Source organism: Pseudonaja textilis, chromosome 12, assembly GCF_049901715.1.
Source record: "Pseudonaja textilis isolate UNSWEBS1 chromosome 12, rPseTex1.2, whole genome shotgun sequence".
In the NCBI taxonomy this organism is placed as follows: domain Eukaryota; kingdom Metazoa; phylum Chordata; class Lepidosauria; order Squamata; family Elapidae; genus Pseudonaja; species Pseudonaja textilis.
In genome coordinates this window covers 16266303-16281681 of record NC_142001.1, presented here as the reverse complement: position 1 = coordinate 16281681, position 15379 = coordinate 16266303, and the positions used below count along the sequence as shown (strand labels likewise).

The 15379-nt window shown below is 40.3% G+C and overlaps 1 protein-coding gene across 10 annotated transcripts in view; it reads left to right on the top strand.

Moving 5' to 3' along the window:
* GRIA3 (glutamate ionotropic receptor AMPA type subunit 3) overlaps positions 1-15379 on the top strand; it is a 138359-nt gene that overhangs the window by 37470 nt on the left and 85510 nt on the right. For all 10 annotated transcript variants that reach the window (XR_015745068.1, XM_087941092.1, XM_087941093.1 and 7 more), the window contains exon 4: positions 14380-14567. Coding sequence is in view for 9 of the 10 variants with exons in the window: in XM_087941092.1 (XP_087797218.1) it covers positions 14380-14567 (188 nt within the window). In the remaining variant the exon portion in view is untranslated. The remainder of the gene's footprint in view (positions 1-14379; positions 14568-15379) is intronic.

The following is a 15379-nucleotide window of genomic DNA, read 5'->3' as shown; positions in this document are numbered from 1 at the left end:
CAAGGACTCCATAGTAGGGTATGCTAGATGACAATAATCCCATTTAGGAAGCCAAGTCCAGTACTTGTGAAAATATCTCTCCTTGGGAATCCAAGCCACATGTTGTTGATAAGCAGGTTCCCATTTTAATAGATTCTCATTTAAATTTTAATGAGAGCATAAATATGCATGCTTGAGCTAGTCTTTGCGGGGTAAGATAAAGCATGTTTAATTTTCATAGAGTATATAAATCGGTAAATAATTTAAGGAAAGGATACTTTATTCACTATGCAAGTTGGATTGTAGCACAGGTCTGCTGTTGAAGGCAACTTCTTGTGCATCTCAAATGAGAGGAAGGACTCATTTAATTTCTCTCCCCATCCCCTGGTTTGTCTGGCTGTTTTCCAGAATCAGAGTTGAGTCAGGGTTAGGATCTTATTACTTCCCAACCTGCTGGCTTTGTTTGGGAGATCCAGAATTAGAAGATTGTTTCGGTACTGCTATTGTCTGAAGTTTTATTTTTGTTTTTGGAAAGGAAGCAGAGATGCTTCTGTCGCTTCCTTAGTATTTCTCAGACAGTTTCTGCTATCTTGTGATTTTATTTCAATGAAAGGCTGAAATGTGTCATGCAGGTCAGGTCAGAAGAAGCTATCAAAAGAAATAACTCTTTTGATAGAGATGATAATAACAGAATTTCGAAAAAGCTGGCAGCATTTTTCTATCTACCCTCAAAGAGCCAAGACTAAAAAGATGTTTTAAATCTCTGTAAAACAGTTAAATGGCTGGGAAGTAATTTTATTGGGAAACCTCTCATTCTAGCAATAGAAGTTTCTGGAGAAATCCAAAAGGTATTCCTTTGGACTGTACCAATCCAGCTTGGATGGGGAAGGCCTGAAAAACCAGTGGTGGAATTCAGCCAGTTCGCACCAGTTTGGCAGAACCGGTTGTTAACTTTCTCAGCAGTTGGGTGAACTGGTTGCTGGAAGAAATCATTAGGGCAGAGAACCGGTTGTTAAATTATTTGAATCCTACCACTAGGGAAGACTCCAGTATTTAAGCCACTTTACCCTCAGGGTATTTAGGAAAAAATTTTAGATTTTTTTTTCCATATTCCATCCCCTTCCCATTTGACCTTTCTCATTTTGAAACTGGGTTGTATTTTGGGCAGCGTCTCCTTCAATATCGAATTCGGTCCTGTTCTTTTCATTTTTCAGAAAATTCTGTCACTGGTATGTTAGAGGGGACATGATAGTGGTTGCATGATAGTGGTGTTCCAATATCTAAGGGGCTTCCACAAAGAAGAGAAGGTCAGTCTATTCTCCAAAACACTGGAAGGCAAGACAAGAATCAGTGGATGGAAACTAATCAAGGAGAGAACTAAGCTGTAATGAACAAGGAAATTCCTGACCGTGAGAACAATGAATCAGTGGAATAATAACTTGCCTCCAGTTTGTGGGTACTCCATCACTGAAGGTTTTTAAGAAGAAATTAGACAGCCATTTGTCTGAAATGATGGAGGGTCGCCTGCTTCGGCGGGGCATTGGATTAAGAAGATCTCCAAGACACTTGATTATTACTTTACTTCCAACTCTGTTATTCTGTTGTCTTTACTATTCTCTTTCTGGTGAATAGATGGATTGACCTTGTCCTAATTCCCTTTCCACAACTCCTTTCCAACACTCCATTGATCTGAAAAACATGCCAAAAGAAAAATTAGACAAGATACGTTAACTGAACTGAGAATGAAACCGTTGCAAGAGGAAGCTGGAAAAAAATCTAAATTTAGGAGGAGGAGAAGGGAGAGGAGGAGGAGGAATAATATTTTTTCCAAATGGTCCAATCAGGATTGTAAATGTTCTACTGAAGTTGGCTTCCTCATTCAGAGTCTGATGCTCATGTAAAAGCTATGCATTTTTCATAGCTTGTCCCCAATTCCCTTACATAATGACAGTATAATAGATGGTGGTCGACAGGAAACCCCTTCTGAGTTCATCCTATTCTTGGCCCATTAAAATAAATAAATAATGCAGTGGAATTTTTAGAGCAGCTTTCAGTAATTGCCATTGCCGTTCCTTCCATATATCAAGGCAACAGAGAAGAAGATAAAACTGCAGGTGCTTTATCAAGTATTGCGGAGAAGACTCCCAGCACCGTACAGGTGGCTGAATTCCACACTCCAGTCTGTTATGAAGACCCCCAAAGTCATGGAATCTCCCCCGATTGTTGATCGTAGCAGGGATCCTGCCTGGTTTCAATCAAAACCCTGAGCTTCCAATGTGAGAAAATGACGGAGCGTTTCATAAAAGCTTTTTCAATCAAAGCACTTTGTTCTGAGTTTATAATGTGACCCAGATTAGCTTCTGGATCCAAGCAAGTTCCCTTTGCTTGGTTTCCCCTCCTCCTCCTTCCTATAGTTCAGTGAATGAGGGAGTTGCTCTGACCAAGGCTGACTGAGACCCTAATAAACACATGCTAGTCCCAATGCCTCTTATTCAAACTTCTCTGATTCCCTACAATGATATCAAACTCTGTTTCTCCCTCTCGTTGCCTTCAGGGCAATCATTAGCTGGTAAACAGGAGAAGTGGGTGAGGGTGGAACCAGTAGCAAATTAACAGAAAAAGTTTAAGCGAGAGCGGTGGTAGCCTCCATGTTCTAAATAAAAACGCGACACCTGCCCACCGCCCACTTTAATCAGAGGTGGGAAGTGGAGAAAGTAAATAAAAACATCTCTCATCTATCTCTCATCTATCTATCTATCCTCTATCTATCTATCTCTGATCTCTCATCTATCTATCTATCCTCTATCTATCTATCTCTCATCTCTCATCTATATATCTATCTCTCATCTCTCATCTATCTATCTCTCATATATCTGTCTGTCTGTCAGTCTATCATCTCTCATCTATCTATCGCTCATCTCATCTCTCATCTATATCTATCTATTATCTATCTCTCATCTCTCATATATCTATTTCAGATGAATGTATCTATCTATCTATCTATCTATCTATCTATCTATCTATCTATCTATCTATCTATCTCTATGTATCTATCTATCATCTATGTATCAACTATTTATCATCTATCTTCTATCTATCTATCTATCTATCTATCTATCTATCTATCTATCTATCTATCTATCTATCGCTCAGGAGTCATACGATATCCTAGTGGTGAAGACACTTGTCTCCCACTTGAAAGGCTGGGAGTTCAATCAAGAAGATATCTGCTGTGAACTCCACTTAGGCATCAGGAAGGGCCTCCAGCCAGTAAATGCTCAACTCCATCTGGTCATCTCGACTCTACCCCAAATTAAGGGATTTCAGGGTAGAAAAAAGGAAAAAAAATGTCTATATTGGTCAGCAATTTTCACTCAATGCCCTTTCCACAAATGCATATATTTTTGTCTTCCTCATTCAATGCAGTGAGTGAGATTCGAACAGGGGAAACCAATTTAGGATCACCACAACATACACATGAGTAGGACTTGTTGGGCAACTCCTTGAAATAAATATGTGTTTTTCTGGGGTTGAAAGGAAGGAGTTTCAAGAATCCAGGGGGGTGGAAATTACAGATATTTTAGTTGTTGAAGTTTTTCCATGTCATACATTGTGCCCTCCGAATCATCTTTTTGTTACTAAGATTCCTGTAGTGAATGTGTATGTGTGTTCATAATCTAAAGTTTCATGTTTGACCTGCACTACTAAAATGAATACGAATCACAAGTTTGTATTTATCTATATTGTGCAAAAATGAGATCTTGATTGTCACTCAGATGGAGAGCTTTTGTGAATAGCTCATTCAGATTTCACAGCACCTTAATTACAGATTGATTAATATGGTATTTAGAATCATTCAGATTTCACAGCACCTTAATTACAGGTTGATTAATATGGAATTAATATGTATGTATGTATGGTATTTATATATATATAAATGGATATATATGGATCTTTGGTTATTTGGGTTTTCTCCCGCATAAAATTGGAAGTATCTAGGCAACGTTTTGATGAAGTCTTCTTCTCCAAGAAGCACAAAGCCGAAGACACAAGCCTGAAGATGATGAATGAGACTTCATCGAAAAGTCGCCTAGATACTTCCAATTTTGCGTGGGAGAAAACCCAAATAACCAAAGATCCACATACAAAAACCCGCAAAAACCTCATATATATATATATATATATATATATATATATATATATATGTATATGTATATGTATGTATATGTATATGTATATGTATATGTATATGTATATATATATGACATTGCCAGTACAAAGCTGATTGCTAAAGAATAAGATGATCCCTGAGGAAAACTATTTGTAGCTGCCACTTTTTAAAAACTGGGTACCTTTTAAAAAATAACTTACATAAATGAAAATGCTCAGAAGCAAAATGTTTTTTATCTGCTTGGGGTAGTTTCAAAAGGTATATATTAAGTACAGTTACAGCTTAGTAAGAAGGAAAGTGTATATTTTTAAACCATTGCTGATGAAGGTTAAACATCAAGACTTTTTTTGATGATATAGGAAGGCAATTCAGATAGCCCAATATTTGATTTTTCTAGGGCATTTATCTAACGCACAGTAAGTAATGCAGAAATTCATACTTTATGAATTCTATTCTAATTCTATTCCTGGGTTGATTACCATAATCTGCTGTGATTCTTTCTTCAAAGGAATAATGTTTATCATTATTTAAACTCAGCAGTTGGGGGACTTTAATTTTTTAAAAGAGCCATCTAGCATTATGCAGGCAGAAGTATAAAAAAATTAATTTGCTCGGTAACTAATTTAAGATGATGTATGCTTTTGAAATTATTTTTTATTTATTACACATTTCGTTACATATTTTTGCCAGTAGGAAATGCATGAATCTTTCTGTACCACATTCGGTGTAAGGGAGATTCCATCGAGCAGTATAAGGGAACTAGTATTTGAATTCAAATCATTGAATAAACATTACAACTGTTTAGACGATGTGATAGAAGGAAAGCTCATCATAATGAAGATTTAGGGTTGCTCCAGATTTTAGCTGGGCTGCTGGAAATTGATCTGATGAAGAATAGGAATAGGAATAGGAATAGGAATAGGAATAGGAATAGGAATAGGAAAGGAAAGGAAAGGAAAGGAAAGGAAAGGAATGGAATGGAATGGAATGGAATGGAATGGAATAGAATAGAATAGAATAGAATAGAATAGGAGTAGAAGAGTAAAATACAGAATACAGAACAGAGTAGAATAGAATAGAATGGAGCAGAAAGGAATGGAACAGAGAAGAGAAAAGAGAAGAGGAGAGGAGAGGAGAGGAGAATAGAATATAGAATAGGGTAGAGTAGAGTAGAGTAGAATAGAATAGAATAGAATAGAATAGAATAGAATATAGAGAATAGAATAGAATAGAATAGAATAGAATATATAGAGTAGAGTAGAGTAGAGTAGAGTAGAGTAGAGTAAAATAGAGTAGAGTAGAATTCTTTATTGGCCAAGTGTGATGGACACACAAGGAATTTGTCTTCAGTGCATAAGCTCTCAGTGTACATAAAAGCTATAAGTGATAAAACATGATCATAGTCATCATAAAAATACATTCATCATAAATCATAAGATACAACACTTAGTGAATGGGTAGAGTATAAAATGAGATCAATGGAGATCAAATGTCTACAAATATCTCTTTTCAGTGTCAGTTTCTTGACTTTTTAATGGAGGTAGTCCTCGACTTACAGCAGTTCAACAGTTACAACGGCACTGAAAAAAGTGGACGTTTTTGACACTTATGACCGTTGCAGCATCCCCACAGTCCTGTGATCAAAATTCAGATTCCGACCCTTGGCAACTGACTCATAGTTATGACAGTTGCACCGTCCCCGGGGTCATCTGATTCTCTTTTGTGACCTGACAAGCAAAGTCAATGGGGAAGCTAGACTCACTACACAACCAGGTTACTAACTTATCAACTGCAGAAGTTCATTGAATAACATGGGGCAAAATTCACTTAACAACAGAAATTATGAGCTCAATTGTGATCGTAAGTCGAGGACCACCTGCACTTAAGGTCAACTCAATTGAGTCCCAATCATGCAGTCTAGTGTTGCCTTCCTAAGCTGGTATTTTTTGGTGGGGTATCAGATAAAAGCCAGCTGGGCTCTACTAGGGATTAGAAGAGACATTTTGAGACAGATAAAATAATAGTTCCTAAGCCTGTTAAGTCTATGTTTGTCTGTTGTACTTGTACCTGCCTTTCCTCCTGGGGCCCCAATGTTCTCCCTCTTATTTCATCCCTTTAATAATCCTGCGATGTAGAATAGATTGAGAGAGGTCGAAAGCCATCCAGCAAAATTCATGGCAAATTGGAGAGTTAAGCATGGGGCTCTCTTATATTAGTCCCAAAATATAATACTTTACCCAGCTTAATTTGTCTGTTTTTACTTTCATCTTCTCTCTATTGTGGAAGGCAGATAAGCAGGCAGGCAGGAAGGGAGGCAGAGAAGGAAGGAAGGGAAGAAGGAAGGAAGGAAGGAAGGAAAGAATGGAAGAGAGGGAGGAAGGAAGGAAGGAAAGGAAGGGAGGGAGGAAGGAAGGAAAGGGAGGGAAGGACACAGAAAAAAGGAAGGGGAGAGGGAGAAGGGGAGGGAGGGAGGAAGGAGGGAGAGAGTGGAAAAAGGAAAGGGAGAGGAAAGAAGGAAAGAAAGGATGGAAGGGAGGGAGGGAAGGGTGGGAGGTGGAAAGAAAGGAGAGGAAGGAAAGAAGGAAGGAAAGGATGGAAGGGAGGGTTGGAGGAAGGAAGGAAGGAAGGAAGGAAGGAAGGAAGGAAGGAAGGAAGCAAGGAAGCAAGGAAGCAAGAAAGGAAAGAGAGGGAGGTAGAAAAAAAGGAAGGGAAGAGGGGGAGGGAGGAAAAAAGAAAGAAAGAGAGGAAGAGCGGGAGGGGAGGGGGGGAGGGAGACTTGCTCCTAAAATTGCAAATGTATCATTAAAATAATTTCAAAGTAGGGAAACTGAGTTGCTTTTAAAAACTAGGAGAATTTTGATGAATAAGGAAGATGTTTTGTAATTCACTCAATCAACTCTCTTTTTGCCTTTCCCTGGATATATCTTTTGAGGGTCTTTGAACAGACTTCAGCTGTTTTCTTTTTAAGCAGTTGCTGTTCACCTCCTGCTGAAAACTACCTGATTATAGAACTCTGCAGTTCCTGACTTCAAGCCTTCAGCCTTCCCGGAACAGAGATCAGCCATCTCCCCCAGCGACCTGGGATTGTTCTCCAACCCACTAATTGCTAACTGCAGGATTCCTAATTAGATCCCTTTTCCTTGCATAAATACATAAACAGGAGCAGGCCAATAGTCATTTGCAGCTCCATTTCGGTGCCAGCCGACACCCGTGGTTGATATTGTTGTTCTTCTTCTTGTTGTTGTTGTTTGTAACCTCCCCTTCGCAATTTTGCACTTGCCAAATTGACGAGTGTGTTGTGAGCACTTGACAGCAGCTATCTAGCCAGCAAGTTTCCCTCTTCAATTCCAAGTCATGCAGGGGTGGGATTCTACCAGTTCGCCACCTATTCTCTAGAACCAGTTGTTAACATTCTAAGCAGTTCAGAAAACCGGTTGTTAGAAGAAATTACTGGCCTAATCCTGTAAGGAAGGCAGGAAGGAAACATTCTGGTGTTGCTTACAGAAACTGCCTCTCTGTTAACCCTTATTATATTCTTGGCAGGACTAGACTTCCTGTCTCTGGAACTTCTCTGGTGGTTTTTTTCCCCCCTCTTTTGCTGGTACTTTGCTTATGTGGAGTGACCATTCAAAGTTACAATGGCACTGAAAAAAGTGACTTATGACTATTTTTCACACTTACGACTGTTGCAACATCCCCACAGTCATGAGAGGCCAGGTAAGGAGATGTGTGCCTCGATGTGAGTGATGTTGAGTTGGCCACACCCAGCCAATAACATGACCACCAAGCCATGCCCACCACCTAAGCCACACCCACAGAACTGGTAGTAAAAAAAAATTAAATCCCACCACTGGCTGGATGATATGTAGCTAACATCAAAAGAAGTCAACCAGTGGTGGGCATGGCTTGGTGGGCATGGCAGGGGAAGGATACTGTAAAATCCCCATTCCCTCCCCACCCCATTAACCTGCTTTCCATCTCCGTTCTCCTGTGTAGGGCAACAAAAGGGGACCCAGCCAATCAGCTGGGACTCAGGAGGCAGAGAATAGATGGGGGCAGGGCCAGTTAGAGGTGGGATTTGCTGGTTCTTCGAACTACTCAAAATTTCTGCTACTGGTTCTTCAGAACTGGTCAGAACCTGCTCTGAAGTCCACCATCATGAGCAGTGACATGATAGCAGTGTTCCAATCTTTGAGGAGCAACTGCCCCAAAGAAGAGGGAGTCAACCTATTCTCCAAAGCACCAGAAGGCAGGATGAGAAGCAATGGATGGAAACTCACCAAGGAGAGAAGCAACCTAGAACTAAGGAGATACTTCCTGACATTGAGAACAATTAAACAGTGGAACAACGTGCCTCCAGAAGGTGTGGGTGCTGGAGGTTTTCAAGAAGAGAAGAGAAGAGAAGAGAAGAGAAGAGAAGAGAAGAGAAGAGAAGAGAAGAGAAGAGAAGAGAAGAGAAGAGAAGAGAAGAGAATTCTTTATTGGCCAAGTGTGACTGGACACACAAGGAATTTGTCTTGGTGTAAATACTCTCAGTATACATAAAAGAACAGATACATTCATTAAGAATCAAGAGATGTCCTGCCTGAGCAGGGGATTGGACTAGCAGACGTCCAAAGTCCCTCCCAACTCTGTTATCCTGTAGGCTGTGTGAAGACCCTTCCCATTTTTATCGTTTGAGATGCCTCCAAGGTCACACTTCCGATATCTGACTCCAACATTGAACACCAGCACCGACCTTTCCTTCCCCTTCCTTCCCCTCTGTCTCCCCCTCCTTCGCTCTAAAATATAAATGAAACCTGGAATAATCTTTACGTCCCTACTTGGATTAATCCCACTAAGCTCCCCAGCCTTCTCCAAATGGCAGCAACGGTAAATCCTGCCCTTATGAGGTCACCACATCCCTGATATGTCCACTGTGTCCCTTGGAAGTTAAAGAGAGAGAAAATAAAAATATCTAAGCCCTGTTCAGAGGAAAGGCAATGAGAATTGGCCAGCGCCTGACAGAATGAGATACATTATCTCACGAAAACAAACAGTTCCTTCTAGCTTACTGGCAAGGGGTGGAGGCACATCAACTTGTGACCAAAAGAAAAATGGAATTATCCTTCAACTTGGCTGCTCCTGAACAAGTAGATGTTTTTTTAAAGAATTTTTATTTTTAGACAGACATACACAAACAAAACATAAAACCATCTTCTAGTTACATATATACAGCGTGTCGGTTGGTTACAAATCGTTTGTCCATCCTCTCCGTAGTCCTCATTTACAGTTTATATAGGTTCTCATATGATCAATCTAATATATATGTATTCATTGTTATCATTGTTAATCATTTATTTGACTAAACTATTATACCATCATTTTATGCGAGATATTTAAATTTTTAAGTTAATTTGTATTGTAACAATTCATAAGTCCATCAAATGTTAATACGTTTTTATATTATGTTCTGTATCATTCTATTATCCTTATATGATAAAATTCTCTAACATATTTCAATACCATATTTTTTTGTCTAACCATTGATAAAATAAACCCCATATCTTATAAAATTGTTTATCTTTTTTCTGAACAAGTAGATGTTATTTAACCTAAGAGAGTAGCTGGATTTATATTCTCCCTGTCCAATTATTTCTTAAGCTCCCTTCTTCTTCCATAATTGTGTGGAACTTTAGAATGACAGAAATGTAAGAGATCTTTGAGATCTTTTATTCCAATTCCCTGCTCAAGCAGGAGATCCTAACCTATAGCATCCTGGACAAATGGCCGTCCAATCTCTTGTCAACAATGTCCACCCCTAGTGATGGGACACTCAAACTTCTGCAGGGAGGCCATTCGATGGATTCTAACTGCCAGGAAATTTTCCTTACTTCTAGGTTGGTTCTGTTCTTGATTACTTTTCATCCACAACTTCTGGAGGCAAGTTGTTCCACTGATTAACTGTTCTCACTGTCAGGAAATTTCTCCTTAGGTTGCTTCTCTCCTTGGTGAGTTTCCATCCGGTGCTTCTTGTCCCGCCTTCAGGTGCTTTGGAGAATAGTTTGACTCCCTCTTCTTTGGGGCAGCCCCTGAGATATTGGAACACTGCTATCATATTGCCCCTACTCCTTCTTTTAATTAAACTAGACATGCCCAAGTAGATATAATTTAAGCTAAGGGGGTAGCTGTATTTATATCTTCCCTGTCCAATTAAGGTCCCTTCTTCTTTCATAATTGTGTGGCACTTCAAACAGGAGCTGCTTGCAAGCCCGTCATCCACGTTTTTCTGTTTGGAACCCTTCTTTCTCTCTGTCTCCATTATGGGTGGTGGAAATAGGTTGGAAGTGGAGGAAGGTTAGAGAGAAAAGGCTAATCTACAGGATTCTCTCTGGGAATAGACCCTGGGCCTGTCATATAAATGTACAGTTATACTGTGGATATGTGTCACTGTAGCCATTCCACGGGAAGCTTTCACCGGCTCTCTCATTTGCTCGGTTGCTTTCAGTCGGCGCTCCATTGCTCTGCGATGTTTAATGAAGCATGAATTGTGTGCTTATGTGCTTGTGTGAGTTTATTTGGCCCATCCTGCCAGAGGGAGAATAAGAAGCAAAAATGTTTTCCATAGAAGGTGTTTTCCATAGAAGAACCACATCCTAAGGTGTGGGAACAGGAAGAAGGAATATTCGGTACATTCACTACCTTGAGTTATTTATAAAAAAATAAATAAAGGTGGGGTAACAAAAAAAATAAATATTAGAAAAATACGTTGATCAAGCACAGGTAGTCTTCGATGTATGATCAAAATTGAGCCCAAAATTTCTGTTGCTAAGTGAGATATTTGTTCAGTGAATTTTGCCCCATTTTACAAACTTTCTTGTTAAGTGAATCTCTGCAGTTTTAAATTAGTGACCCGGCTGTTAAATGAATTTAGCTCCTCCATCAACTTAGCTGAAGGTCACAAAAGATTATCATATGATCCCCCAGGGACACTGCAACTGTTATAAATATGAATCGGCTGGCAAGATCTGAATTTTGATCATGTGACCATGGGGATACTACAGTGGTCATAAGTGTGAAGAAGTAAGGTGTTTTTTTAGTGCCATTGTAACTTTGAATTGTCACTAAACAAACTGCTGTAAGTTGAGGACTACTTACTAGCTATTTAAGACCCTGATACTAACACAACATTTTTATGGAGTACCCTTTGGTTAAATCCAAAGCTTTCAGGAACATTTGCATAGAAACCTAGAGTTTTACAGGTGATCGTGTCTCTCTATTTTCATGGGCTTCAACTTCGTTTCCAGGCTGTCTTAAGGATAAACATTCAACACTTTTAAAGCGCATGTAGTAAAGCAGCAATTGTTCTCCTCTTAGTTTATTTTAAAAAGATGTAAATTTCTACTTTAATTGCACTTGGAGTGTTCAACTATCAAATGAGTCATTTGTAAGCTGATGAGTAACCCAGCCTTGGATCTATTCTTTTCTCTGACAAGTAGCGGAATTGTAATGTTGTCTCACCCATCACAGCCATCTTTGTAAAATACAATGTTAAGGAAGACTGGGTTCATTGTATTATATGTATGTAAATCTTCTGTCTTACTAGTCTCTGGAGAGTGTGTGGAAGACAGAGAGTATTCCCAAGCACAACATGTATTAATTGTGAAGTAATAAAGTGTAATATAGGGACGTGGTGGCTGAGTGGCTAAGACACTAAGCTTATCGATCAGAAAAGTCGGCAGTTCAACGGTTCGAATAGCATCAAATAATGGAGTGAGCTCCTGTTACTTATCCCAGCTTCTGCCAACCTAGCAGTTCGAAAGCACGTACCAAATGCAAGTAGAAAAATAAGGACCACCTTTGGTGGGAAGGTAACAGCGTTCCGTGCGCCTTCGGCATTTAGTCATGCCGGCCACATGACCATGGAGACATTTTCGGACAGCGATGGCTCTTCAGCTTTATAATGGAGATAAGCACCACCCCCTTGAGCCGGAAATGACTAGCACGTATGTGCGAGGGGAACACTTACCTTTTTACCGAATAAAGCGCAACTCATGAAGATCTAAGAACCACTGAAGTACAAAAGTCAAAGCATCATTAAGGGTGCCTGAAAACCCCGCTCAAAAATTATAATTTAAAATGGGCTGTGCTTCAAAGAGTTGGGGATTGAATCTTTTGCAAAGGGCACAAAAGCAAGCAAATAAGTCTGTTAGCACCTTTACGCATCATGAGAGTAAAAAATCCCACATCAGTACTAAACTGTGGAAAAGTTGCCACTTGTTGATCAGGTAGGGAAGATTCCATGGAGCCACTATGACTCTGAATATGTCCAGATGAAATATGATGTCTTCACATGGGTTTTTCTACTGTATTGTATCTACTCCATCATCTTCAGGGATAGGTCAACCTAAAGCGAACAATGGTAGACTAGCCAAGATGTGAGGAGGCACAACTCAGCTTCATATATCTTCTGTCAAGTGATGGCCCTAATTAAATCATGAGCCTCAACCAAGCTCCAAAAAAACTCAAAAGATTTATTAGGAACAACATGCCGGCATTAACCTAAATGAAGCCAACTCTGGCATACGTAATTCACAATCACCTGTCACCCTGTTTCCCCCCACGCCCTCCTGAGTGTACCATAAGTCAGATTCTCCAATGAAGCAAATTCACAGGCTGGGTGTCATCAATCACATTCTCCAATGAAAAATTTTCATGACCAGAAGATCTGGTAACCTAGTTATAATCTTTTTAAGATAATGGTGGAATGTACATCTGGTTTTACTGCCTTACGGCTCTTTCAGATTTCCCCTCCCCTTGTTTATGGCAACTTGAAAACTATGAAAGTTACAAGTCTCCTGAATCGTAAATGTTCTCCTGGCTTGATACCAGCTGATGCGTTGGGTTAGCCAAGGAACTGGTAGGTGTAGAATAGTTTGTGCCAACCAAAAAGACCATTGCATCCCTAACTTATATCAGCAAGAATATAAGTGGGTTTCTATTATTATTATTGGGAAAAGGAGGAGGAGGAGGAGGAGGAGGAGGAGGAGGAGGAGGAGGAGGAGGAGGAGGAGGAGGAGAAAAAGAAAGAAAAAGAAAGAAAGAAAGAAAGAAAGAAAGAAAGAAAGAAAGAAAGAAAGAAAGAAAGAAAGCTTCATAGATAGCCTTCAAGGGAGAAATTAAACGTTGCTCTGCAGTCAGCTTTCTGGAGTTTGACTCAGTCTGCTTAAATCCCAGCCTCCACTGTTCGTGGGAAGTGAATTGCCCACTTGCAAGCATAAACTTCCCACTGTGACTCGCTTTGTTCCTTCCCCGGTTCCTTTCTGCTCTGTTGAAACGGCTAAATCAGTCGATATTACCTTAATGGGAGCTTTAGAAGTGTTATTTAATATGATTACTTTTTTTTTAAACACACCACATGAATTTTTGTTTAAAAAATGAATCTCGGTAAAAGCACAGGCCCCTTATTTTGTGCCTTGGATATTCACCGTAATAACTTAATTGGCATTTTCCTATATCTGGGAATGTAGTCTGTGCTATTTTGAAGCCTTTCATTGGCAGTCATTCTGCTCCAGTTTTGGAAGACTGGCCACCTAGGACCATGATGGAAGGGTAGGTCTGGATAAATACCGAATAAAAGCATCCTTGTTTCCTCCAGACATGTGGGACTTTAATTCCTACAAGCCCTAGATTGTGTGATTTGATGGGAAGGGACTGTGAAGCTGGTGTCCACCACTGCTTGGTGGTGCAGTGGTTAGAATGCAGTATTGCAGCCTAACTCTGCCCGCTGCCAGGAGTTCAATCCTGACCAGCTCAAGGTTGACTCAGCCTTCCATCCTTCTGAGGTTGGTAAAATGAGGACCCAGATTGTTGGGGGCAATAAGTTGACTCTGTAAACTGTCCAGAGAGTGCTGTAAAGCATTATGAAGTGATATATAAGTCTAAGTGCTATTGCTATTATCTGGAGAGCATGCAGTCACTTACTCCTATGCTGTCCTGGTAGTTGCTATGTAAAAATTAAGACTTGGATGCTTATCTATTTTGCTCTTTGTGCTTTGCTTTACTAGTGTTTTACTACTCAGGTCATTGATGTTCAGCCTGCAACTGGAGGAGGGAATTGTTTTGAACTCTCCATACTACATCTTTATTTTGGGGTGATCAAATTTCTAAGTAAGGGCTTCTTTAAAACCCAAAACTCAAGTTTTCATTTCTTGTAACTCCTCTCATCCTCTTGTTTCCATTTGCCCTAGGTTTTTCCATCCTCCAAGCAATTATGGAAGCCGCTGTGCAAAATAATTGGCAAGTGACAGCCCGATCGGTGGGAAGCATCAAAGATGTTCAGGAGTTTAAGGCAATCATCGAAGAAATGGACAAACGGCAAGAGAAGAAGTACTTGATCGATTGTGAAGTGGAAAGGATAAACGTCATCTTGGAACAGGTGAGGGCCAGCCATGGGTTTGCTTCCTCCTGGGCATGTTTCTTGCATACCTCCTTATGATGAACGTCGGCCACTGTCTTAGGGAAGGTTGTTTGGGTGAGGAAATGTCCTACGCCTTTTACTAGATGTTCCAGGTCCTCCTCAAAGGAGAATGGGTGTTGGTGTTTTGAGAGACATTTGTTGTTGCTTCCCTTCACTTTTTGCATGTCTTCATTGAAATAGGGATGCGGTGGCTCAGTGGCTAAGACACTGAGCTTGTTGATCAGAATAATCGGCAGTTCGGTGGTTTGAATCCTTAGCGCCGCGTAATGGAGTGAGCTCCCGTTCCTTGTCCCAGCTTCTGCCAACCTAGCAGTTCGAAAGCACGTAAAAATGCAAGTAGAAAAACCCCTTTGGTGGGAAGGGAACAGCGTTCCATGCACTTTCCGGGTTTAGTCATGCCGCCTACATGACCATGGAGACGTCTTCAGACAGCACTGGCTCTTCGGCTTTGTAAAGGAGATGAGCACCGCCCCCTTGAGCCGGAAATGACTAGCACGGATGTGTGAGGGAACCTTTACCTTTAGTGAAATAGAAGAGTTGGAGGGGTTGGAAGGGACCTTGGAGGTCCTCTAGTCCAACCCCCTGCCTAGGCAGGAAACTGTTCTACCACTTAATTGCTCTAACTATCAGGAAATTTCTCCTTAGTTGTAAGTTGCTTCTCTCTTGGAAGAGAGAATGCAGAGTTTTGTTCAGCAGATATATTCTCATTGTGCCCGGAAAGAGAAAATCTGCCTCCTACCTAGGATCGAACTCACAGCCTCCTGGTTGTA